This window comes from Talpa europaea (genome assembly GCF_964194135.1).
Source record: "Talpa europaea genome assembly, chromosome: 4".
NCBI classification, from domain to species: Eukaryota; Metazoa; Chordata; class Mammalia; order Eulipotyphla; family Talpidae; genus Talpa; species Talpa europaea.
This window is the reverse complement of record NC_140070.1, coordinates 117,065,273-117,092,852: the sequence shown is the minus strand read 5'-3', so window position 1 is coordinate 117,092,852 and position 27,580 is coordinate 117,065,273. Positions and strand designations below refer to the sequence as shown.

The window sequence follows — 27,580 nt, the reverse complement described above, 5'->3', positions numbered from 1 at the left end:
CAGTACATTTTAGTTCTTATTAGTCATAAAGGAATTTTTTCATATTCCTTATGGGCTACAGAGAGGTGACAGTTTACCCAAGGTATGCAGCTAACAGAGGTAAAGCTGAGATCCCAACTCCCATATCTAAGCAACCTGCCCATATTGCTTGGCAGTTTATTTTGGCACAGATTCATTTACAAAGGAATTAGAAAATGTGTTTGAAAATCCTATTAATGGACCTGCTTAAGTCCACAGTGGTTATACTCCAAAACAAAAGCACAGGATCGTTCTGCCAAATGACCAGGCTACCTGATCAAGGTCAACAATACCTGTTCAGACATGACTGCTTACCCTAGGAGGGCCATTAACTGTTAGGAAACCTTGTGTTTGAAAATCTGAGAAACAACAGGCTTTAGTTACTTGTAACAAACACCTGCCCTTTAAAACAGTGAGAGGAGCAAAATCATAGAAGGAACACATTTAATTTTGGAAAAGAGCCCTGGGTAAGAGGTCAGGAGAACCAAGTTCCATTTCCAGCCATTGGAGAAGGTGTCTCCGTGTGTGTGTCTGCGGTATGTATGTATAAGTGCATCTGTGTGTGCACACTCATTTGTGTGTGTGCATGTGTGAGAAGCAAAAGAATAGACAATTCCAGAAAAAAATGTACTAAACTGTTATCAAAGATTAATTCTAAAAAGTGGAACATACATGTCATGGGAGTCGGGGGGTTATTGATCGTACTAAAAGGAGAATTACCAAAAGATCCCATAATTTTCAGATAAAAATTGGGAAAAAACTTGTTGCCAATAGACCTGCACAACAGTAAATGTTAAAGAAAGTTTTCCAGACTGAAAAGAAATGACACAAGATGGTAATTCAGATCTATAAAAAAGAGTAAAGAACAGCAGAAATGGTTGAATACAAGGTTGAATATAAGAGTATATATATATATATATATATATATATATACATGTATCTATTTCTTCTTTTCTCTTAAGTTCTTTAAAAGATATATGATTGCTTAAAGCAATAGTTACAAAAAATTTAGGAGGATTTAACATATGTAGATGTACTATTTATAATAATAGCGCAGAGGATGGATGGGAGACACAGATATACAACCTCCTATCTTGCAACTATACTGTTATAAATTTTCTATATTTCACATAAAGTACTACAATATTAACTCAGTGCACAGTGTGATAAATTAAGAAGGCATATAATAATCCCTAGGAGAAACATCTGGGAAAAACAATGTAAAGAGTATGCTAAAAAGGAGTGTAATTAAAACTGAGTAGAGAAATAAATATGAGACAAATTGATAGTAAAAACCAAAATAGTAATTCTAAATCCAATTATGTCAACAAATTACATTGTATATAAATGGACTAAATACTCCAATTAGAAGGCAGAGGTTAACATGTATTAAAAAGGCAAGCTCCAACTATATGCTGCCTATAGAAATATACTTTAAAAATAAAGGTAGAAACAGAGGAATGTAAAAAATACATCAAAAACAACAAGCATATGAAAGCTGGAATAGCTATATTAATATCAGACAGACTTCAAAACAAGGGGTTACTAAATGTAAGGAGCAAGGGAGATATATTTCATAATTATACAAGAGCCAATATAATCTGGAAGACATAACAATAAGGAACATTATTGCTTAATAACTGCTTCAAGATACATAAAGGCAACAAATAGCATACATCAAGTTCAAGACAAGTTTATCCCTAGAACATAAATTGTTTTAACACTTGAAAATAAATCATTGCAATCTACCATATTAACAAATAAGGGGGAAAATCATTTGATTATCTCAATTTATGTACCAATCGCTTCTCGGCCTTTTGGCTAAGATCAAGTGTAGTATTAATTTATGTACCAAAAACAGCATCTAGAAATTCAACAATTGTCAATGATGAAAATTCTCATCAAACTATTAATAGAAAGAAACTTCCTTAATTTGATTAGCAGTTATCTGTGAAAAACTTTCTACTAACATCATTCTTCAAAATGAGGAATGAACTCTTTCCCTTAATACTGGGGAAAGATAAAAATGTCTGCTTTCACCACTTCTATTCAGCATTGTACTGGAGGTTCCAGTCACTATAATAAGGCAGGGAACAACAACCAGAAAAACCATTAAAATAAAAACAGAAGTCTAAGTGTCTCCATGCACTGATGATGTGTGTATATTTCTACAGAGAAATACATTCTCACTGACAGTCATAAATCATTATATATTTTCTAAAGGGTGAAATACCACAAAGCACCTAACACCTTTACATTCAAAACTACTATCTTGCCAAGTGAAGTTAAAGAAGACCTAAATAAATGGAGAGTCATAATGTTTATGAATTGGATCACTCAACATTGGTAGGATAATAGTTCTCCTCAAATTAATTTATATACCCAGTGTAATCTCAATCATAGTCCCAATGAAATTAAAAATGTATATGAAAACAAAAAGAACTTAAAATAGCTAAAACAATCTTGAAAAAAGCAATGTTGGAAGATTTACCTAATGAGCTGTAATAATCAAGACCTGATTGATGCAAGAACTTACATACATATCTTTTCAAAGAGCCCACTTTACTGCTTCATTACTAGTAGAATCTTATGGGCTTTTTAAAAGTCCTTAATGGAGTATATTTCATGCTAATGTTATTTGTGCAATTATGTTATTCCTCTACTAGACTCAGTTTCTCCTTGCATTCAGGCACTGAATATATAAAGCTCATATATAACTTTCAATTTTACATAACTTTTTAACATCCAAACCTACACTATTCCATATCTGTAATTTGTTTTAAAGCACATCTGTCAAAACAATGACCAGAGCTAGAGGATGTCATGTGCCCTAAATAGCCCTATTATGTGCCCCAAATAGCCACAATATTATCAAGTTGATGTGGGAACTAACAAGACATAAAGCGACAAAGTTTCCTTCCCCAAATTACCTACCCAAAGTGGAGGGCTGGCTGGCTTTCGCTGGCACCCATTTTGGGGAGGACTCAGGATGGGGAGCCACAGGTTGCACGGGGCGCGTCTGTCTGGCTGCGAGTTTCATCAAACTCATTTGCCTCTTGTGAAATATATCTTGCACATTATCCAGCTTCTGCAGGACTTTCTGAGCCTTGGCCTGCAGGAACAAAAGCAAATCACAAGCAGACCACTCTACACTGAGCATGAGGAGATAAAGCTTCTCTTTCTCACATCATCCTCTCTTTTCCCCAGTCCAACTGCCTCTGGACATCCATATGCAAGTTACTGCATATCTCCCTTGCACCGGGATTGTGCTTCTAAGGATCTCTAAGCATCTTAGAGAACTTTGAGATCAATGATTTTATCCTTTCACTTCTGCCTCTGCTGGAACACTGCGCAGCCGAGCAGTGCTCTGAAAACACTTGTTAGTAGGTAAAGGCTCTCTAGGTCATGTCCACTGATGATAGAAAATGATGCCACAGACCATGAATGAAGGGCATTTTGCCAACTTACAAAACAGGAGGACTTCACAATAAAAAAAAGTACCCTGAATAAAGGCCCTGATGGACAAAAGAATTTAAATGTTCAAAGGAAAAGAATTAACTGAATCAAGGGGACCACCTGTAAAAAAATGTACACTTAAATTTTATCCTGTGAGACCTCCTCTTTGTACATAAATAAGGAAGAAATAAACTGAAGAATCACCAGGGGAAAGATGAAGCGCACATATTTCCCTTATCTGATGTAAGCCCTGTGGCAGAGGGCCAGGGAAAGGAGACCTGGAAGCCTTTGATTAACACCAACGTCTGAGCTAGGATGAGTGCCTGCGGCCTTGCTACCAGCATGACATCCTCTAGCTCTGGTCAGACAACGGGAGGGGTAGACTTTTCTTTGCCATGCCGACACTGACATCCATGTCCTAGATGATTTGGATGGACCAAAGAAGAAACCCAAAATGAGAAGAGCTGAACTACCATAAGCCATGCAGAGTATTGTAAGGCTGCCCAATTCCCAAAGTGCAGGCTCAGCACACACCCGGAAGGTTCCCACATTCTGCAACTGGGAAAGCAAATTTGTCTTTTTTATGCTTGGGCATCTTCTGAGGGAAAGAGCCAGGACCCTGAGGCAGGGCTGGAATGTCAGCTATGGAACAAATGTTGCCTTACAGCTGGAGGGCCCTGTCAAGGCTGACCTCTGTGGAGATCACAGAGGATCTGGGGCTGGTCTCCCTCTGGATTTCTGAGTGCAGAAATGTCCTCTAGTCACATGTGGCTACTGAGTACCTGGCACGTGGTTAGTCCAAATTGGGCTGTGCTATGAGTGTAGAAAACACACTGAGTTTTGAAGATGTCATATTAAAAAAGAATATAAAATATTTTGTTAATAATTTTTGCTATTGATTTTATGTAAAACTAATGTTATTTTTTTTAAAGATTTATTTATGCATACACGAGCTGGGGTATAGGCCAGAGGTGTCGGGGGATGAGAGGATTCACCAGAGACAGAGAGGGGAACAGAGCAGGCAGATCGACTGAAATACACTGCTGAGGGGAGCAGCAGGCGAGTCAGGAGAGGTCTGCTGTGCCATGTGGGTCAGCTCCCTGCAGTGGCTGCGGATAGCTTCATAGTGCTGACACTTAACCCCTTGTGCCACCAGGGAGGCCCTTAAAACTAACATTTTGAACACAAGCTAAATAAAACATTAGAATTGACTTCATTTGTTTCTTTTCACTTTTTAAAATATGGCTACTAGGAAATCTTACATGGCACAAATGATTGGCATTGTAGTCCTATTGGGCAGTGTTGGTCTAGATCAGGGTTCAGCAAACTTTTCTGCAAAGGACAAATGATAAATATTTTAGCCATTTCAGACCATCTGTTGCATTTGCTGCACAAAAGCAGTGTCAGGTAATAGATAAGACAGGAGTGTGGCTTGCCCAATAGGTGATACGTAGTTTGGGTCCACCCACTGTAGTGGGTCCACCCCCAGTCTCGACTGAGCTCTACACTTTTGCTTTTGTTTAAAATGTCTTAGAGAATGTGTCTCTGGCCTCAGGAAGCTCAGCAGTACAATGGACTGGAGGTTCTGGTAACATAGCTATGAGGCCACGTACCAAAAGCAACTGCATTGAGGGTGATGGCAATGTCATTTGCATTTATGGGGAGATAGTGATGAGATGGTGATGAGATTTGGTGATCAGCCACCATGACATGCCTTTCTGGCCCAGTGATGAGCTTCAGGAAATGGAGACATAGATGTTATTGGCTGCACATAGATCAAGACAGCTGATTGAACAAATGACTATTGAACGGGAGGTGTATGGCCCTGGGTCAGCTCCATCTCACAGGCCACAGGCTGGTCCCTTACCACCAGGACTAGAACCAGCTCACATCACCTTGGCCTCTTTGCCTTTCTCCCTTATAATCCTAGCATGAGTCCTGGAAAACGAAGCAGTCATAAGAGACCCTAAACTCCTAAGCTATATCACACTCTGAATTATCTTTCTAAAATATCAATCTGTTCCTATAACTACTCTATTTTTTCCCACAGTGTGAGAATAAAGGCCAGACAGCTCATTCTGGAGTACTAAGCAGTTGAGCCTAATTTCCCTAGAGACTTAACTCCTGCCAGAACCCACCCCCTAACACCTCAACCTCTAGTTGTCACAGTTCCCCTAAATGCTCTTTTGCCTTTGGGCCTTCTATTTCTTCTATGTTCCCTCCCTCCATTTTGTCTCCTTTGAAAAATGCTACCCAATTTTCCCAACTGGATTTAGGTGTCTCGTATGGACACCCTAGGTGCCCAGGCTGAGCTGAAGACTGCCTCCCCTGTGTGCCCGACTGTCTCTTGAGATCTTATTTGGACAATCTAGCAGGGAGCGTGGCTACTTGTATACCCATGACCAAAGAACGGGTCATTCTGCCCTGGGAAGGCCGTCTTCTTCCACCTAGCATGAAGATTTGGGAGGGATGCACATGGAACAGTGAGGGAGGAAGGGGACATGTTCCTAGTCAGCCAGATCAGCCTGATCAACCTTGGTGATCAACATGGTGAGAGATGTCGCAGCCAGATCGCCCTCACATCGTGTCTCTTGCATTCTATATCTCTTAGCCAAGGAGCACTTAGTGGGCACATGTTTGTCTTCCACTAACCTGGCAGCCCTGTGACTACGGGGCTGTTTTTCATATTGTCTTCCTAAAATAAAGCCCAGACTGGGAACCCAATGAATGTTTGCAAAATTAAATTTTGTTATTTGCTAAACTATGAACCAGAGACACTCTATGGGGGTTGGGGGCGGGGAGGGGAGGGATTGGGGTCAAAATAAGGGGGTTGCAATTGTATGGGGAATATAAAAATAAAATTTATTAAAAAAATTTGTTATTTGCTACTGAGATTGTTCATTTTCTAGTCTGGGTAAGGAAAGTGAACAAGGGAGAAAAATCTAAACAGTAGCACTAAGAGGGTAACACGATGACAGTATATTAGGAAAAGGTATTTGAAGAGCCTCAAACAGACAGTTCTTAAGAACAAGAGTCTATTGCTGGTATAGTTTTGATAATCACTGTGTCTTAAATGTTATTGAGACATATCAGCTTTTTAGAAATATGTTACTTTTTATAATAGTTTTAGATTTACAGAAAAATTACAAAATAGTACAGGGTTGCCATATACACCATATCCAGTTTCCCCCACTATTAACATATTAGTATGGTACATTTGTTATAGTTAATGAATTATTGGGTGGTCAGAAAAGTCATGACACATTTTTGCATAGAAAACAGAAAAAAACACATCATGACTTTTCTAACAACTCAATAACATTGATTCATTCTTTTTATTATTATAATAAATAATAAATAAGTTCCCTACTTTATTTACATTTTCCTAATTTTGCTTAATTTATCTTTTTTCCCTAAGGTTCTATCTAGGGCACCACATTACATTTAGTTACCATGACTTCCTAGGTTCCTCTTGGCTATGATGGTTTCTTAGCTTTTCCCGGATTTTGACGACCTTGACTTTTTAAAGGACTATAGATCAAGTATTTTATAGAGTGCCCCCAAATGGGATTTATCTGATGTTTTTCTTATGATTAGCCTGGAGTTACGGGTTTTTAGGGGGAAGACCACAGAAGTAAAGTACCATTTTCATCTCATCCTTTCAAGGGTACATTCTCTATAAATGACTGTTGACCTTGATCACCTGTTGAGGTAGTATTTGCTAGGTTTCTCTACTATAAAGTCACATACTGCACTCTTTGGAAAGATGTCATATCGCAAAGTCGTAACTAAGGAAAATCCCCCACCTCCTCGAGGCCAAAATCTCTACATGAACAATTTAGAATTATTCTCCATGGGAGATTAGTTTCCTCTCCCCCATTAATATATTTAGTCCACCATTAATTTTGTGAGAATGGATTCATGGATATCTATTTTATACTTTGGTTTGTAATCCAATATACTTTATTAATTTTGTAGTTCAAATTGTTCCAGTATTGGTCATGGGGTGCTCTTTCAGTTGTTTCCTGTGTCCCAGCATTATGGTTTGTTGTTTTGATTTTAGGCTTTCTGGCACTATAAGATGCACTAGTATCGTACACGAATTTCCCACCCCAGTTCTAGAATCAGCCACTTCTCCAAGAAGCCCAGGTCTCTTTTACTGAAAAATGGTATTAGAAACCAAAATCTTGGTGTTAGGTGTGCTTATCATATTGGGCATTTCACTGCTTCTAGGTCCTTTCAAAGTCTGAAGATAGAGGTGTCTATATTAAACTCTGCATATACATATATCTAAGAAGGCGTCTATAGGGGTAGAGTATCAGTTCGGATAATGTTGTAAGTTCTCATTGTACAAAACTCTCCAAACAACAGGTTAATTAAATCTATAACTTAGAATTTTATTTCAAACCTAAAGAAGAGATGGGCTTTGGGGATTTTTAGATCTATTTTATTTTATTTTTTATTTTTTTAAAGATTTATTTATTTATGCATACAAGAACCAGGGTACAGGCCAGATGAGCAGGAGGTGAGAGGACTCACCAGAGACAGAGCAGGGAGCAGAACAGGCAGACTGACTGAAACACACTGCTGAGGGGAGCAGTGGGCGAGACAGTAGAGGTCTGCCGCTCATGTGGGCATCTCCCTGGGCGGCCGGGATCAAATCCACGCTGCAGAGGCTGCAGACAGCTTCACAGCCCTGCGCTCAATCGCCTGTGCCACCAGGGAGGCCCTGGATCTATTTTACATATAAATTCCATGAGGGATGGAAGCACGTCTATTTCTGCTCATGGTAGTGTCCTCAGCGCACAGCACAGTGCATGATACATCAGAGATGCTCATAGCATTTGTAGAGAAATGAGTGGCAGAAGGTGATGACTTAGTCAAACTATGAAGGGTTGGTTTGCCAGAAGCACAGACCAGAAGTCTAAGAGGTCACTTGAGGGCTCAGGAACTGGTTAACCTACTCACTACATTCTACCTGGATTTTTTTAGGCAATAAGCAAAGTCTTCCCACGTCTTGCTCCCAACCACAGGATTAACATATCCCAGAAATATTACCTTTACTTCAACGGTGAGCATCAGCTCAAACTGGTTGTAGAAGTCCCTGGGGTTGGGTAACTGGTAATCCTTCGCTGCGCTCAGGAAAGTCTCGATGTCATTCAAGGCAGTGTCAACCCCTTCTCGTGACTGGCACTTGTCTACAGCTTGGGAAGCCAAGAGGTAGATTCCTTCTTCACACCACTGGCTGACCTTTGGGAAAGAAATAAAGTGCCGTTGGGGGCTAGCTTGATCACAGTCCTCAGGAGGTCTGAGCTTCTATGGGATCAACAAGGAATCTGAAACCATGGGAGATTGTTGGGGGACAGCATAAAGTTTAGAGGTGTGACCACTGTAAATACACTAGAAGGAGGATGAGTTCAAAAATTTCATGTCTGTCCACTTCTCAGGGATGTCACCCAGTCACATAAATATTCCTCCCTTCTCCACCTACAATAAGTGTTACATCTCCAGGAGAAGAGAGTTAAGTACTGCTATATTTGGCTTAACCATAAAAAAATGTAACTAGTGGCTTTGAGGTTTATTTGGTAGCTACTTGTCTTGCACCCTAATTGATTACATGAGCACAAAGTGGCCGATGAGGCATGAGGTCTGGCCTCCTATATGCCTTCCTGGAGGAGGGAATGTTCCTTTTTAACAAAAACACCACTTTCCTCTGCCCACATTTGCATTTATTGGCATTTTTCTTTCCTAAGGAAACTTCCAAGAATGCAAAATTTTGTAACTCAGAACAGCAATATTCTAACTTTGCGGAATGCTGGAATGAAATCAGATAGGTGATGATTCTAACAAATCAATGTTTTTAAAGACTAGAACAGAAAGACAGGAGCCCTTTTACTGCCGAAAATCTACATGAAAAGAAGCTTCCAGTGCAGGTACACTTGCATTTTCCTTTACCATGTGACCTGAAGAGCTATGTAAAATACAGATCAGAAGTAACTACAGAGTAGAAACAAGATCAGAAGGGAGCACTCCAAAGTGGTGATATTTAGGAAAATTAATAGGCACTTACATTGTGGTCTTCATTTTTTTCCTTAAATGATGTAGATAGAATAATACTACTTTTAGAATTATAAAAAGCAATAAAGATATTTAATAATTGATGACTATCACTGGTGTGTGGATGAGAAGGGGAGTGAGCTATATAGGTGTCCATGAGTGACTTTTTCCTTCTCCTTTTTACATTTTTAGACTTTCAAAGTAATATGAAATCATATTTTCAAAGATGAAAATATTCTCTTTAATCATAATGCCTGCATCTGCAGAAAGCATTAAACCGGGGTCTTCTACAGAGTCACAGCAGTTACTTAGGCATGCTTGCACACATGCACGCGTGCGTGCGCACACACACAAACTCACACACATACACACCAGCATAGGTTTTAATTTCTGGAGCAGAAATAGAATGAGGAAAACAGCAGCTGATCCTGCAGAGAGCCCAGTGCACAGAGCAAGCTGTGCAAGAGGCCATTCTGAATCACTTGCTTCTGAAACAGCTGTGTTTCATTGACATTAAAATCCCTTTGGCAGTGGGATGATGTAAAATAGCCTGGATGGGTGCCCTGGGTCAATGGAGAGAGAAATACCTGTGGGAAGAGGGATGCTGATTCACAGCCCTGAGCTGTGTGCTGTCTGGGAACGGCTGACAGGGAAGGCTCCAGAAGTCACTATTATTGCTGACTGGGCACTTGCCCCAGCGGTCCTCACTGAAGGGCATAGGAGGCTGTGGCATTGCTGTCTAGCCAAATGGGACTGGGCCTAGGACTTTAGCAGGACTGACTTCAAGTCCAGCATCCTCTGTTCACCCTGAGTGGGGTGCTAAGCAATCACTCACCCCAGAGTTTCTCAGTGTTGTCTTTGTGCCACCTGCATCAGCGTGATCTGTACACTTGACTAAAATCCTGATTCGTGGGCATCACCCCAGGCCTCCTGAATCTTGACTCTGGGGCAGGGCACCTCAGGGCATCTGCAGCCACAGCAAGCCTATCAGGGGAGCCTCATGAAGTCAATGTTGAGACCCATTGACTTAGTGGAATATCAGTCTCTGCCTCCATAAAATGAGGCCATTAATACTTTCCCCACAGGTTGTCTTGAGGATTAAATAGATGACATATTATGCTCCTGGCAGGAACACAGTAGATGTCCAGGAAGTGGTCATTATGTGTCCCTGTTTTCCATGAGCAGCCTGCAATAAAAACCCAAAGGAATCACAGTCTGATGTCTTATATGAGGGAACACTTTGCAAATATAGTTTTGTTCTTTGTACACCTGAAGGGAAAACAAGAAATGTGCTATATGGTCAGGCAACACACATTCTTTAAATCTGGGTCCCCCGAGAGTAAAATGGACTTTAGTTCAGTCTAGTGGGATGTGGTGAGATTGTTGGAGCATTTTTAACTTCAATACCTCTACGAGCTGCAGTTAAATCCTTATGAAATCTGTTCACATGAGGCACTTATCCTCTTGACAACTGTGGGGCAGGAAAACTGTTTTGTTTTGTTTTTTAAAGATTTATTTATTTATGCATACAAGAACTGGGGTAAGGGCCAGAGGTGTGGGGGGAGGGGGGAATTCACCAGACAGAGTGGGAAGCAAAACAGGCAGATCTACTGAAATACACTACTGAGGAGAGAAGCAAGCAAGACAGGCGAGGTCTGCTGAGCCATGTGGGTTAGCTCCCTGGCCAAGGATCAAACTCATGCCGCCATGGCTGGTGATAGCTTGACAGCACTGAGACTTTAACCCCTGCGCCACCAGGAAGGCCCCCCAGGAAAACTGTTTAATAGAAAATCTTGCAGATATCATGGTCACTGCTTGGTTTTGCTCACCTTGTCCAGTTGTCTATGCAACTCCAAGGACTTTGCTAGAATGTCATCTTTTTTCTTGTTTTCATTGATGAAGTCATCACAGAGGTGCCTGAGTTCCACACACCTGGGTCTGATGGAGTCTGCTGCATAGTGATGGCTTTGGATGAGCTGGTCTCCAATGAGTGCCAGGAGCTGGGCCTTTTCCAAGGGCTCCTCCAAAACAAACATGCAGAGCCAAGCATCAGAAGCCAGGTCATAGGAAGGCTGATATTTGCCTGACACTGTGTTTCAAGCGTGGAGGGAGGTTGCGGAGCTGTTGATTCAGGTCTTGACTGAAAGTCTGAAACTGGGGAATCTGGGAGAGCCCTGTGGCCATTCAAGGTCTCCTGGAAATCTAATCTAGTTCAAGGTCATCTGCACTCAGAAGGATATCAAGTCATTCATTCGAATACCTGTTGAATTTTAGGGTAAGCACTGAAGATACAGTGTTAACAAGCTAGGAGTTTTCAGCCTAATGAAGAACTCAGATAGGAAATAAATTGTACAAATAATTAGATGATTACAACACTGATAAATTCTAAGCTAGGTAAGCAGAAGTGTTACACTGCACAGAACAGGAGACTCTAAATCCCTTTCAACTAAACAGAAAAGGGAAAGGGACAGACACATGACAGTAAAGAGAGTCAGTAGTGAACTGAAGTTGAGAATCTGGTAAAGATCTGGTTTGGACAACTCTATGGGCAGGGGTTGGGGGGGTCAGTGGTCATGAGACTTAAGAAATATGTTTACCTAAACTGCTTCCTGCAACCGACAAGATCTCTAACTGCTCTCATCTTGTCTATCCAGCCACTGCATCTCCTACCTCTCTCTGTGTAACTTGCTTTGTCCTAACCATAAATGCCATGTTTTTCTGTTTTTAACTCATTCATTACATATTATTGAGGTCCTAACATGTGCCAAATACTGTCTTAGGTGCTAGGGGTTGATGGCAAACAAGGCAGACAAAGATCCCTGCCCACATGAAACTTACATTTCAATAGGAGACACAGGCAATAAGCAATTAAATATGTAGATTATGTATTGTCTTAGATAGTGATGAATGATATGGAGAAAAATAAAACCGAGAGAAGTACAGGAAGTATGGGTGCAGGAGCTGCTATCTTAAATATGATGATGAGGGAAGATCTCGAGAAGAAGGTCCTGATCGACCTGTGCAGAAGAGATAATAGACCAGGTCTGAGACTGCAGTCCTTAGAAAGAATTTGGGGAATCTAAGTTGACACTTCTCCAAGACACACAGATGGTCAATAGGCACAAGAAAAGATGTTCAGTATCTCTTACTATCAGGGAGATGCAAATCAAAACAATAATGAGCCATCACCTCACACTTGTGAGACAGCTTATACCAAAAAGTCAGGAAACAACAAGTGTTGGCAAGGAATTGTAGAAAAGAGAAGCCTGATACATTTTATACAGTGTTGGTGGGAATGCAAAGTGGTACAACTGTTAGGGGGAAAAGGATGTCCCAAAGCAAATTCCATATAGGCTTTGTGGACTCCACCCCCACCCCAGGTCAAAGCCAAAGACACTGGGAACTCCAAATCCCATCACCACCAAAGGGAAGGTGGCTGGGACCTGAGGGTGGGGTTAAGCAGCCAGGTGGATATAAAAGGCAGACACGTGGGCTTTGGGGGACCCCATTTTGGCTCTCCACCAGCTCGCAGCGTCCGGCCAGCTCTGAGAGTAACTTTGGGTTTCCAGGTCGTCGGATCGGGTAGGACGCATTAAAGACTTTATTTCCCTATTTTCTCCCTGAGTTGTACATTTTCCTTATTTCCTTTCCTCTTGTAAATAAACTTTTTATTAACCTTTTTGTGTGTGTCTGTAGTAGAGTATTCATAAGTCCCTTTAAAGCGCGCGGGTGAGGACCCACAGCCAGGAACCCGTTTAATATCGGGGTTGCTCTATAACACAACCACTGTGGAAAACAGTATAGAGATTCCTCAAAAAGTAAAAACAGGAATGTCCTATGATCCAACTATTCCACTTCTGGGTATTTATCCAGAGAATATAAAACCTCTAATTTGTGGGCCTCCCTGGTGGTGCAGACGTTAAAGGCACAGTGCTACCAAGCTATCTCCAGCCACTGCAGCACGAGTTCGATCCCCAGCCAGGGAGCTGACCACATGGCACAGCAGACTTCTCCTGTCTCACCCACTGCTCCCTACCAGCAGTGTATTTCAGTAGATCTTCCTGTTCTGCTCCCCACTCTGTCTCTGGTGAACCCTCTCACCCCCATGCCTCTGGCCTGTACCTCAGTTCTTATATGCATGAATAAATAAATCTTTAAAAAATAAAATAAAATGCAGGCTAGTTTAAAAAAAAACAAAAAAAACAAAAAACAAAACCCTGCAGATTCACATGTCACAATGAGTAAATGCTAGTTGCTCACGACAGCAGCAGCTGAGGGGAACAGTGGGTGAGTCAGGAGAGGTCTGCTGCGCCATGTTGGTAGCTTCCTGGCCAGGGATCGAACTCTTGCTGCAGAGGCCACAGATTGATTCATAGGTTGAGTCTCAACCCCTTGCGCCACCAGGGAGGCCCTTTGCAGGGTTTTGAGGTGAGGATCTCAATTATATTTTTAGAAGAAATGCTCCAGCTGCGGTAGGAAGAATGGCTGAGAAGAGGCCAAGCAGGGAGACCATTTGCCGGGCTACAGCAGTTACCCAGTGAAGAGATATGCCTTTAACAAAGCAGGCAAACTCACCCTGCCTCAGGGCACTCCCTGTGAAACTCTTCTCAGGCCCCAGCTCATAGCCCTTGCCTGCCGGTACATCTAGTCACACCCTGAAACACGCCCACACTGAGTTGCTCTCTCACTTTGTTTTCATTGATTTACCAGCACTGTGTCTGTCTAAAAGTACCTTCTGTATTTACTTTAATGTGTGACTCCTCCCTCCTCCACCCACTTCCACCAATACAAAAGCTCTATGACAGTGCTTAGTAGGTATCGCATAAATATTTGACCAGTAAAATGAATGAATGAATGAGCCAATGAACTGGATGATGCAGTGATTCTCCTGGCTGGATCTATGTGAAACAATACTGATGTGTGAGTCAACACATGACCACCCTGTTCCCACAGGTCTCCAGGAGCAGGGAGCCCACACGCACCCTTGCTGACCATGTGGGGCATCCAGTGCCCCACATTTGCCCTGATTTAACTTTCTACAGTAAGGAGTCATGATGATTCCAAGTAATGATAGCTTCCCCTCGCTTCACTTACAATGGTTTATGGTTTCAATAATCTCAAGACCCCTGTCCCCTCTTCAAGCCCTGCAGAGCTCACATGTTTCTTATTACCTTTTTGATTCTGAGCCCTTCTCTGCCACCTCCTTGTCACTCTCTTTTCAGGCCTTCCTGCTCTCTGACTAGAACAGCAAGTCTCTTTGCTTTCCTCAGGCTCTCCTTCAAAGCATGTGCTACTCTGCTGATAAAGCAGCAATTCCATTGCAATGTCTTATCAATATTCCCTCATTCCCAAGTCTCAAATCTTTTCACGGCCCCCTGTGGTCTTCAGGAGAAAGTTCAAACTCCTGAGCAAAGCACAAAAGGTCTTTCTTTATCTCCCTGATACCTGTGGCTCTCCTTCTCCACTTGCTGTAATCGAACTAATGACCCTTTTGTTATTTCTGAAATTTTTAGGGAACTTCAGGTCTCCTGCTTTCTCTACTTGCTCTTTCCTGCCTAGAAAGCCCCATCCTCTCTCACCCTCCACCTTCCACCTCCCATCCCCCATGCAGCCCCACTGCTCTGGAACTAACTCTAAGTTACCCCTCCGAGTCAATCTTCTCTAGGAAAATTTCTCTGGATCAACCATTTTTTAATGCCTCTCCTGCAGGCTCCCGCAACAATCTGTGACTTTCCTAATACTTCATTGTGTGGGAAACACTTTTCTATCACCTAAGCTATGCCATATACCCTATTGCATGCACTAACTCATAAGATGATAAAGGGCACATATTACTTAAGAATAAATAATTGTTGCACAAAAGGAGTAATTCTAGGGGCGCAAATAGCACTATTTAAAAGAACTCAGGGACAAACACCTAGTGCTCTGGTTCTGAACAGCAACGCCCCAGGCACACTGGTCACCATTCCTGAAAGGAGATTAGAATGCTATTTCTTGAGCTCAGATTTTTTACTATTTTAGTGCTGTGTCCTCAAAACTTAGACAAGTGCTAGGCATGGTAGGAGAACAATAAATACTTGCACAATGAATGAAGAATAAATGAGATACTCTTCCCAGAGGGACTCAGCTACTGCAGATTCAAGCTAGGAAACATTCTGTAGCATAGAATGTACCCCACTCCCTCTAAGATGTTCACAATAGCAGCAAACATTCACTGTGAGCTTTCTACATGCCAGGCGCTGTTCTGGTGCTTATAGTGATCATTTTTTTTACTCCTAATCATAAACCCTTGAATATATTTTTTATAAAAGATACAAATATTTTTTAAAAAGAGTGAGAGCCACAATGCCCCAAGGTGGTCCAAATAAGAAAGAGAAGAGCTGGGCTTCCAATTCAGATGATCTGGCTCTAGAATCCCCTTTTTTCATGAAGAAAAATGGCCTATATCTCTCTTGGTTGGTGACATCCTTTGGCTGGTCAAATTGTTAGGGGGAAAGGATGTTCTGAGCTAATTCCATGCAGGCATTGTGGACTCCACCCCCACTCCAGACCAAAGCCATCAGAACATTGGGAAACACAAATCCCATCACCACTAAAGGGAAGGTTGCTGGGACCTGAGGGTGGAGTTAAGCAGCCAGGTTTGGTATAAAACCAGACACGTGGGCTTTGGGGGATTTCCTTTTGGCTCTCCACCAGCTCGCAGCACTTGGCCAGCTCTCAGAGTGCCACTGGGTTTCCAGATCGGTGGATCAGGTAGGACGCATTTAAGATTTTATTTCCCTATTTTCTCCCTGAGTTGTATATTTCCTCATTTCCCCTTCCCTTGTAAATAAAACTTTTATTAACCTTTTGTGTGTGCCGGCAGTGGAGTATTAATAAGTCCCTTTTAAGCATGAGGGTGAGGACCCACAGCCAGGCAACCCGTTTTATATCAGGGCTGCTCTGTAACAAAACTGATCTGATTTTAGTCAAATAGAGAAGCATGAAATCTGGCAAGGATATCTGTGTTGTTATATTTTTTAACCCAGATGTCTAATTTATTAAGTACAACGTGAGTTTTCTAGGTATAGGGAACTTCACAGAAGATTTCCAAGTGCCCTCACAAGCATGTGGTATCTCTTCCTTCAGAACTCTTCTTCAAACACTTGAGATTTCTGGGGAAAGATGTGAGTAACATATTCAAATGCATCTTGGAAAAAGATCCATAACAAGAGCCACCACTGGTTGGCTGGAAGACCACCCTAGTGAAATGAATGGATAATAATAATAGCTTCCGAGTTCTGATCACCTACCATGTTTTCAGGCACTCACTAAGTCCCTACTACACTTCTCACTCATTACAGCTTTAAGGGACTCTGAGGTAGGAGCTATCCTATCTGTCTTACAGATGAGGGGATGTGTGCAGAAAAGCTAAGGCACTTAACTAGGGCCACACAGTGGGTAGTTATTAGAGCCAAGATTTAAATCCAGTTCTGTCTGACCCCAAAGCTTGTGTCTTGTCACCTTCTAGCCCAGATGGTCTCCTCACTGTGAATGCTGTGAATGACGGCTATACAACCATGACCCATGATGATTAAATCCAGCAGAACTTCACAGTAAGGTCTCCAAATCACAGTTTATTTTGTAATCTATACAACTTAAACTCAAGGTAAATAGACAACAAACTTGCAAAGTGAGAAAGAAACAGCTGAAATCTGGTGTTCTGATCACAAGCCTGTCTAACATCTTTCAGATGCTATAAATTCCAGAAGGCTGGATGGTAAAGTTACAACATGTAATTCAGAAATCTTTGTTGTAAGGATAGCCTATCCCCCCCTCCCCACCCCTAAGGACTCTATGTTATGAAAGATGAAAGCTGAGAGTATCTGCTGTGGAAGAAAACGGTGAGAAAGAGTGATACTGTTAGAGGGAAAGGATGTCCTGAACAAACTCCACAAGTAGGTGGTATAGACTCCACCCCCACTCCAGACCAAAGATATCCAAGACACCAAGAACTACAAATCCCATACTGTCATCATCACTGAAGGGAGAGCTGCTGGAGCCTGAGGGTGGAGGTAAGCAGCCGGTTTTGGGATAAACCATGTGGGCCGTGGGGGGTCTCAGTTTTTCGCCAGCTCTCAGCGTGCTGTTGGGATTCCAGCTCAGCGGAACTGTGGGACACATTCACGAATTTATCTCCCTCTCTTTCCCCCTGAGTTATTCATTTCTTCATTTCCCCTTCTTTTGTAAATAAACTCTTCATTAAACTTTTTGTGTGTGCCCTGCTGTTGAGTATTATTATAAGTCCCTTTCCCTTTTAAGCACATGGGTGAGGACCCACCATCAGGCCAACCCATTTCATATCAGGGTTGTTCTGTAACAATGTTGCTCTATCAGTGAACCCTAAGTGAAACCACGGACAGCGTAAGAATGGGGAAGTGAGGGCTTCTTTGCCCCTCCCTGGCCTGGTTCCACTGGCCTGGGAGTCCCACTTTATTTCTGTTCCTTTTCTCTTCAGTAAACTTTTTCTTTCTCTAAACAAACAAACAAAAAAAGAATGGGGAGGTGAGTCAGATGAAACAAGAAAAGCAGCAGGTGCTGAAACTGATCGATAGATACATGAGTTCATCTATCTCTTGTCATTTTAACTTTTCTCAAGAGAACTTATTAAATGTAGATACTGTATCTTTACTTACATCCTTTCATATATTACTAAAGAATGGGTCATCACATCTAGCCTTATCTCATTTGAAAAATATGGTTGTGGCATATATCTGTGTAACTGAAGATTTCCATCAAAAAGAAAACAAACTGGGCCTCCCCGGTGGCGCAGCGGTTGAGCGCTGGGTTGCGAAGCTGCCCGCAGCCTCTGCGGCGCCAGTTTGATCCCTGGCTGCTCCCTGGCCACCGGAGGAGGGTCCCACATGGCGCGCAGACCTCTCCTGCCGCCCGCTGCTCCCCTCAGCAGTGTACTTCGGTCCTTCTGCCTGCTCTGCTCCCCGCTCTGGCTCTGGTGAATTCTCTCACCCTCCCGCGCTTCTGACTGTACCCAGTGCATGTATAAACAACCAACCAAACAAACAAAAAAACAAATAAAATAAAATAAATAATAAATAAAGCATGCCTCTATTAAAAAAAAAAGAAAACAAACTTGTTTTAAGTGAAATCATCCGATATTTTTCATTTTCCTTCTGGCTTATTTCACTGAGTATAATTCCTTCTAGCTCCATCCACATTGCTGTGAATGGCATGAGTTTATCTTTTTTGATTGCTGAATAATATTCCATGATGTATATGTACCACATCTTCTTGATCCAGTCATCTATTTTTGGGCATTTGGGTTGTATATAGGAGAACCAAATAAGACATTGGTGTAAAAATAATAATAATAACAGTACAAAACACAACAAAGCAAAAACAGACAATTGTAAACCAGAGACATACTGTAGGGGAGGAGGAGGCAGAGGGGTGAGAGGGAGGGAGGGAGGGAGGAGCACAGGGGACTGAGGTGATGGTGCACGGGTGCCTTGGGGAAGGAAACTCTATGGGGACTCAATCTGAGGGGGTGGGGGAAGCAAATATTGTCTAAAAAATGTAAAAAATGATAAATGTTAAAAAAAAGAAAAGAAACTTATTGGGTGCTGTCATGGTGGGTGTGATGTGTTGACATACATCTGAAGAGTTGTGAACTTATTCCCCTAAATCATATATAGTATATAACCACTATGACCACAGTAAAAAAAAAAAAAAAAAAAAAAAAAAAGAATTAAAATTAAAATAAAATAACTTGAGCTTTTTTTTTTGTTTCCAAAAGTTGTTTTACCTTTATTTTTTAAATATATTTCTTACATCATTTTTCATTTTTTGCACAATGTATGCATTTTCATCTTGGTTAGATTCCCCATACAATTGCATGCCCCTTATAATAACTTGAGTTTTGACAGTAAAAGTAAAAAAATAAAAGCCCAAGCCTTTACATCACTAGGAGTTCATGGGTCCCTGCCTTCTTGTACACAGTAGCACAAGTGCTGGCCCCAGACCTTGTGGGGAGAGGTCAGGGCTGGAATCTCATTGGTCTTTCCTTCCCTCTCTTGACTGATCTCGGCTGGCCCATCACCAGATGGCCCCAGCAAGCCTCACAGTCAAAACCTAGAACAAATTCTGCTTCTAAAGAAAAGAATGCCTGAAACCATTGTTTTTCAGATGCAGAAATAAGCATTCAAAAGATTCTAAACTCTTAAACCACAACAAGATAAAAGAACAGATTTGATTAGCATGCAACCAGAGTTTGGTTAGTGAGTTGGTTCAAGGTTACCCATGAGGATATGGCAGAATAAGAAAGTCAGCACATCCCAGAAATCAGTGTGTGGCTATACTGAGGGAGACACTGATACCTGAGTGTTGAGTAAAGGATAAACCACAAACAGGGTCCTTGTTCCTAGAACATCGCATTGTTCCTATAACCCTTCAGAGGATGAATGGAAAGGTTAACCAACCCTTATCATCTAAAGAAACAACACTTCTTAGAAATCTGCACAAAGGCCTTTTTAAAAGGTCCCAATTATGATAAGATAACTGGTTGCTTGTCATTATCTGATACACTTATTTATTACTTATTTTCACTTAGCTATATCTCCCCCAGAAGAATGTAAGTCCCATTAAAGCAGGGTTTGACTGTTTGGCTCCCTACTATATCCATGGAATCAAGAGCAAGGAATACCTGGTGACGAATGAACACATTTCCGATTGGTTAGTATGCACACAGATATATGCCACAACCATATTTTTCAAATGAGATAAGGCTAGATGTGATGACCCATTCTTTAGTAATATATGAAAGTGTGTAAGTAAAGATACAGCATCTACATTTAATAAGTTCTCTTGAGAAAAGCTAAAATGACAAAAGTGGATTTGTCTTGAAGAATCTGAGACATATACATGAAATTCAGTTTTATCACTGCTTGATAAATATTTCTGATGACTCATTTCTTCAGCATGAAAGTGTTTGGCTAATGCTTATTGATCTGTGTGTTCTAGCTCCATCAGTGTAACTTGGATTATATTTCTTACTACCATTTGGGGGGCAGCAGCTGTGTCTAATGATAACAAGCTTGTCAATCATCAAGAGATCTTACTGAAATGCAGATTTTGATTCTGAGGAGGGGCCTGATAGTGTGCAATTTTAAGAAGTACTCACTCTGGTGACATCCATGCTGCTGGATTACACTTTGAAAGGCAAATATCTAGTACTATAGATCATCATCTGGGAAACATGCTTCTAGATCAGTTCAGAAAGGAAGCACTAAAAGACTTGATTCCCAAGAGACAAAAATATAGAGAAGCTTATTAAAGAAGGACAGAAAGGAACTTCTCTAGAAAAAGGCTTGATTCTCTTAATTTGTAATCATCCAAATTTATAAAGACTTAAAATAGTATTGTTACAGGGCAGCCTGATATAAAACGGGTTGCCTGACTGTGGGTCCTCACCTGCGCACTTAAAAGGGACTTAATACTCCACTGCAGGTACACACAAAAGGTTAATAAAAGATTTATTTACAAGGGAAGGGGAAATGAGAAAATGTACAACTCAGGGAGAAAAGTGGGAGATAAAGTCTTAAATGCGTCCTACCCGTTCCACTGACATGAAATCCCAAATGGCACTCTGAGAGCTGGCGGTAAGCCAAGAGCCGTGAAGCCTAGAAGAGAGCCCCCAAGGCCCACATGTCTGGTTTTATACCACCGCTGGCTGCTTAACTCCACCCTCAGGTCCCAGCCACCTTCCCTTTGGTGGTGACGGGATTTGTCTTTCCCAATGTCTTGATGGCTTTGGTTTGGAGTGGGGGTGGAGTCCACAAAGCCTGCATGGAATTAGCTCAGGACATCATTTCCCCCTAACAGTATGATTCCTAAGCACTGACTTGTATGTAGATCTGGGAAATTGTTTACTTCTGGTATGAAAATTGTGAAATGCATATGCCTTTTTAGGTTTGATATTCACAATTCTCAAAGAAAGAAGAAAAAACATTATAACTGTGTAGAAACACAACTAATGTGGGACAATTTCTCCCTTTACACTGTCTTTTTTTTTTTTGGTTTCCGCTTTCAAAATTTTGTCTCTTTATACCCACCCCACTCACACATCCAGCCACCAGGGTGAGATTCCTGATGTGATCAGCTCTTTGTGACTCTCCCTCCCCCCAGGTTGTTGCTCCACTCAACACTGCTGACCCCATGAGCTAGCAAGGCCAACCTGAGCTCTCACCCTACCTAAGCCGCAGCCTCGAACAAGTGCTTCCAGAAGCCTTAACAGAACTTGCACTGCTGGCGTTACTCACCATAGTTTTTAAAGTGCCTATCTCTTTGGGGACCTGCAGTGAGAGGGGGTGGCTAAAGGTCAGGAATTGGGCATTCCTGTGTCCTTTAGGAACCTTCCAACAATAATGCATGGGCATAATCTGTTACTGTCCACAGCAACTTCCTTCCTAGTCCATAAAAATGGCAAAAAACTAACCTGGCCTTTCTCTTCCAGAGTTTTGTGCTCCTGAAGAAGTTGCTCCACATGCATTGCACAGTCTCCAATGTCTGTAAACTCTGCTTGCTCTGCCAACAAATTTTCCAGGGCACGCTTAACCTACAAGACACATTAGAACAGTCCAGAGTAAGCCAATGAGCACCTATCTGGAGTTATAAGTTTGCTATACTCTTAAAAATAAAAAAAATTAAAAAAAACAACCTAAACTAAAATATCCAAAAAAGGACTCAGGACTTGTATATATCTATCCATAATTTTTTTTAAAGTTCATTAGATTTTTGATTAAGCTGAGAGGGGGTGGCAGGTGCTGAAATGGAATGCAGATGGAATATTAAAACTACAAGAATAGATTATCAATCAAAAAGGAAGATAAACCACTGAAATGCCATATATGCCAATATATGTCAGGAAAATGGGATTCAAGAAGATTATTACTTCCCTAAAATGTGAGAGGTGGGCATCTGTGGGGAAGCAAGGATACATGGGGAGAGCGGCACTGGGGTGGGTGGGAGAGGGAGGAAGTCAATATCCAGAATTCAAAGGGAAAGAGAAAATCAGAAGACACTAAGTTATAAAAGAAAGTTCTATTAAACAGGAAAATAACACCTCACAAAAGTTGTGCTCAAAATGCTGTAGCTGTAGGCACTGGTTAAGCTTCAGGTGATGCTCAGACCAAAACTGACTAAAAGCTTTCTCAGTTTCTTTCAATTGAACCAATAACCTGTCAAGAAAGGAGAAGAGGCACACTATGGTTAGCACTGATTACCACAGAAAATGGCACCTGTTTTCAATGGTGTTATTGCAGTGATCTTATGGAAGGCTGTTGCCTAGGATTTTCTCATGTTTTCAGATGTTTTCCACATTTGCCGTCGTTCAATCAGGACACCCTCAATGCGAGATAGAAACTTCCCTTCCAATACTTAGCTGCTAGGCTTTAAAACCAGCCCCAGGTAACCTTCCCTTTGCACCTTCTTTTTCTACCTCCAGTGGCAGGTGTGTAAAGCACAGCACCTAACCAAACCGTTACTTGGAAATGAAGCTCACTTAGTACTATTACCCCCCTTGAAACCTAAAATGACAGTAAGTCCTAAGAGGAGAAAATGACATTCTCATAGAAAGATCTAGGTAGATGCATGCCAGATGGATATTATCTTTTTTCCTTTGTTGTCTCAAGTAATTTTCCTTCTTGACCCTACCATGGGCCAACAATAGCTGTCCCAATCCATTCTGGTTATTTCAGAACATTTAGTTCTACACTTTTTTCCTGAAAAAGCAGATTCCCCTTCCCACTCACCTCTCCATGGTGATTGCATTCTCAAGTTCATTGGGATTGAGTTTGTTGATGGGATATCTGGTCACTGGTTCTTGAATGCAAGACAGCAATGTGGCTCCCTGCTTTTCAAGTAATTGAAGCTCATCCTAGAGAAAGAGAAATAGAGGCTCTTCTATAAGGCATTAACAAAAACAATTTCTTGGTAGATCTGAGGTGAGGAGAATAGATGGGTATTTTTTTTCACCTAAAAATTAAATACTAATGAAGACAAGCTGCAGCTTAAAAAAATTAACTAGTTTTTAACAAGTAATATATATACATGATACAAAATTCCAAATACACAGGAAGATGTATCTGGAAAAAGTCTGTCTTTTGCGCCAGCCCATCCACATTCCCTTTCTAAAAGTTACAACTGTGTGTGTGTGTGTGTGTGTGCATCTCAGGTGGCTGTTACAAATTGAAAGTGAAATTAATTAACAAAATGTGGTAAATTAGTTAACAAAATGACAGATATTGAATGTTCAGTGCTAGAAACTGCAATGCGATGATAATGTCAAAAGTGCTGGCTGATCATGAAAAAAAATGCTGGTTGATCATCTGGTCTCATCAATAGCCATCTGCATCTCTTTCCATGTGCCACAAAAATGGAACTTTTTCAATTTTTGAAGTTTTGCAGAAATGGGCAGCAATTTCAGTTTCATATGGAAAGATTAATTCTTCCAGGGTAAATCTAATCTGTTGGGGACCCCTACGGCATGAGATGCTGAGACAATGAGAATGTCAAGATCGCGACTGGAAGACTGGTCAACACGGTTTGAAGACAGGCCAGTGATGTCCAACATGTCCTTTCTTGTGTCATCAAAGCTAAGCCTGAGAACACAGAGTTATTTCTTATGTCAGACAATACTGCAAATTATATGGAGCTACAGAGTTAGTCCATATCACCTGAGTGATGTTTTAGCCTCTTTTGCGCACAGTTGCACAGTTCAATTCTGACAATAGCTGGTAATCACACACAAGAAAGAAACGGTTTCTTTCCCTTTACTTCACCTCTGTGGCCTCTGCCTGTGCAGAAATGGTAGACGGTCCACTCACCTGCCTTTCACAGGAACCCTCACTACATAGACAGCTGGACCTGACATACTAGATTCACCCTTCAGATGTGTTCTCTAAATTCCAAAATTTTTCCCTATTCCCCAGAGATTTCTCTGATTTACCTGTTGTCATCATGTTGCTTCTGTTCTGTAGCCTCTCCATACAATCACTCATGAGCTGGATTCCAGGCATAGTACCTGCCTGCCACTCTCAGCACTGTCAGCCTCACCCCCTGGTGCTGACAGCTCTGCAAGCTCCTGGCCTATGACTGTGGGCCTGTGGGCCTGAGATGGTCAACTGCCAGGCTGGCAGGGTATCCTAGACCCAGCACTCTACACCCTGTGCTGTCTCTTCCAAGAATCATGGGAGATGAATTTGGCCATTATGATTGGCAAAGAAAAAGGTCAAGCTTCTCAAAGGTATTTTCAGGTGTGATATTGTAATTTATAAGAAAATATGTTCTCATATATATTTGGTCTTCAGTGTCTGGCTCTCGGCTCCCCAAACCCTTGGAATGTTTAAGTGTGGAGAGTGATAAAGGTGTCATATATTATGTGAACGTGTTTTGAAAGCACCTAAGGATGCCTCTGGACCTCCAGGGAAGGGAAGAGAGAGCAGCAGGAGATTGAATTCTATTGCCACTGCCAATGATTTACCTTAGCATGCCTATGTTAGGAAGCCTTCATAAAAACCCCCAACGAAGGGGCTCTGGCAAGCTTCTAGGTTGGAGTCCAAGAGAAGTGAAGCCTCGGGAAACTTAGCCCTTAATTTGTAGGACCTGACGCTCTCTTGTGTAGATAATGCCAGCATTGACTTGAATTCTCAGATACCCCACTGGGGCTTCAGTATTGCTTGATGATGTGCATAAACCTCAGACATACCCATGTTGGAACTGGTTCAGGGTTTCAGTTTCATACTAAATCTTTTCATTGCTCAGAGTAACCTTGAGAATATACTGTGAAATCTGGATACCAAGCCCCATAAAGAGAATTGAACAGTGCTCCCTGTTATGGAAGGATGAACTTACCCCAAATACTAGACTCTGAGGTTGCCCTCACTACACCCTGTGTTCCTTGAGTTCACATTCTGTTTGTTTGCTTTCCTAGCATGTAATGGAGGGTAATCAATAAATGTTGAATAAGGGAACAAATAAACCACTTAGCAAAGCATTTTTGAAAATTTTGGGTCATAGATAAAAGAGCCCAACTCTTCTTCTCAAGCTTTATGCAGCAAGAATACATGTAATGCTGAGATGTGAGATGTGTCCTTCCAATCCTCTATTTTCTACTCTGTTGAGTTCTGGTCTTCTGTAAAATAATGGAACCGGTCTGTTTGTAATTCCGGAAGCAGAAAGGGACAGACACCCATTGATAAATTCCAGGGAGACTTCCCTTTACTGCAAGACCTGAAAGTACCCAACCAGCTCCCTTCTCAGCAGGTTCTGACTGGCTTTTATGAATCATTTAATGGGTGCCTCTCCTTAGACCCAGCTCAGAGCACCTTTCATAGTCCTCTTTCTCAAATTAGTCCACAAAGAAAAGACACATCCATGAGAACATGAAGCAGTAAGTCAGCTATTAGTCTGCCCTAAAACTTCACAACAGCCACAGGAAAGCTTGTGCTTCAAAAGCCGACTCCTCTCCCTCCCTCACTGTACTTTCAGCCTATTATGTCTTGCTCTGTCCTGAGTAGATCATAGAAGCGTTGCCCTTGAATAGAGACTCACACACCTCTGCTTGCCAGCACAAAGCTGGGATGTGTTTTACACGCACTATCCAGTCTTAAGATACCTTCTCTTCACATTATGCATGGCTGCCAAGTCACTGGAGAAGAGGGAAGACGAGGGTTTAACTATTTTTTCTTTTATCGCTGTTCAATTTTATACAGTAATTGGTTTCTCTCCTCAGATACAGTCCTCAAAGTTCTCCCACCACCACATCACCCATAAACCATTACCACAGTTGCTTATGCTCTTCCCTTCCTGGTTTCAAAACTTCTACCTTCTCCTCCCCTGCTGTATGACTCAGATCTATGGTTAGCTTGTAAGTTTTGCTTTTTTTCTTGACTTTTGTTCAGTGTGTCTGTACTCCACATATAAGTGACACCATGCAATTTTTATCTTTTTCTTTTGACTTATTTTGCTTAGTGCAATCCCTTTCAACTCCATGTTGCCACAAGTGACATGGGTTTGTCTTTTTTCATCTCTGAGTAGTATTCCATTGTGTATCTATGCCACAGCTGAGGGTTTAACTTTCAGTTCTGCTCCTGGTTTTCTCCAGGAGGCTGGACCATCTGCCAGTACAGCAGCTGGTCTGCGAGAGGCCACTGACCACTCACCTGCAGCTTGTCCCACTGCCTCATGTGGGATGTGAGAAGGTCTTCAGTGGATGGTACACCTCTGGGCAGCTCTGTCTTGGCCAGACAGGCCCCAAACATCTGGAGCATTTGGGCAGTGGTCTTCAATGTCAAGGCAAAATTTTCAAGGGCCTAGCAAGTCAGGCAATAATAACAACATGAACGATAACACATACAGATCTGCTACCTCAATGGGAGAACTAGCTGCCATTTCCTGAATAGTTGCAATGGACCATGCATTGCACCCAATCTTATACATTTATCTATCATCTCGCCTATCCAGAGAGGAAGGTATTTTCCCGCATTTTATAAAGAGGGAATTGAGGCTCCAACAGGTCAAGGGAATTGCCCAAGATCATATTAGGTGGGCAATAAAAAGGAAAGGAAAGGACTTAACCAAGCTCAGGTGTTTCAAGTTTAGGGCTCAGCTCATTACCCATGAACACATGCCATTATATCTGACTGGGGATTTATACAAGGTGAAGTGCTGAAAAGGGCAGGGCCACCCACCTACCCCACCCCAATAATCCCTTCCTTCCTGCCCAGCCCCTACATCATCCTCTGTCCTCCCTCTTGCCTCACTCACACAGCCTGTCTGCTTGACACCTCCAAGAAGCCTGTCAGATGCCCATAGATGATAAGACACCGGGGGTAGATAAACGTGGTGATTACATCACTAGTGACATTTCGGAGAGTCATTTTTGTCACTGGAAGGGAGGTGTTATGAATTTCTTATTCTCCTTTATAAAATGTATCTGTTCTTGTGTCTCTTCCACTAAGGAAGGGATGCTGCCATCAACTGAAACTTGTGATTT

The 27,580-nt window shown here is 41.7% G+C and overlaps 1 protein-coding gene across 1 annotated transcript in view; it reads right to left on the bottom strand.

Annotated features, from left to right (window-relative positions):
- MCF2L2 (MCF.2 cell line derived transforming sequence-like 2) overlaps window positions 1-27,580 on the bottom strand; it is a gene marked incomplete at both ends in the record, with an annotated part of 189,158 nt that overhangs the window by 90,215 nt on the left and 71,363 nt on the right. Inside the window, 7 exons of the mRNA XM_084232714.1 lie at window positions 2,953-3,130; window positions 8,533-8,724; window positions 11,361-11,552; window positions 22,022-22,141; window positions 22,649-22,763; window positions 23,337-23,461; window positions 26,748-26,897. Of these exons, the coding sequence (XP_084088840.1) occupies window positions 2,953-3,130; window positions 8,533-8,724; window positions 11,361-11,552; window positions 22,022-22,141; window positions 22,649-22,763; window positions 23,337-23,461; window positions 26,748-26,897 (1,072 nt within the window). The remainder of the gene's footprint in view (window positions 1-2,952; window positions 3,131-8,532; window positions 8,725-11,360; window positions 11,553-22,021; window positions 22,142-22,648; window positions 22,764-23,336; window positions 23,462-26,747; window positions 26,898-27,580) is intronic.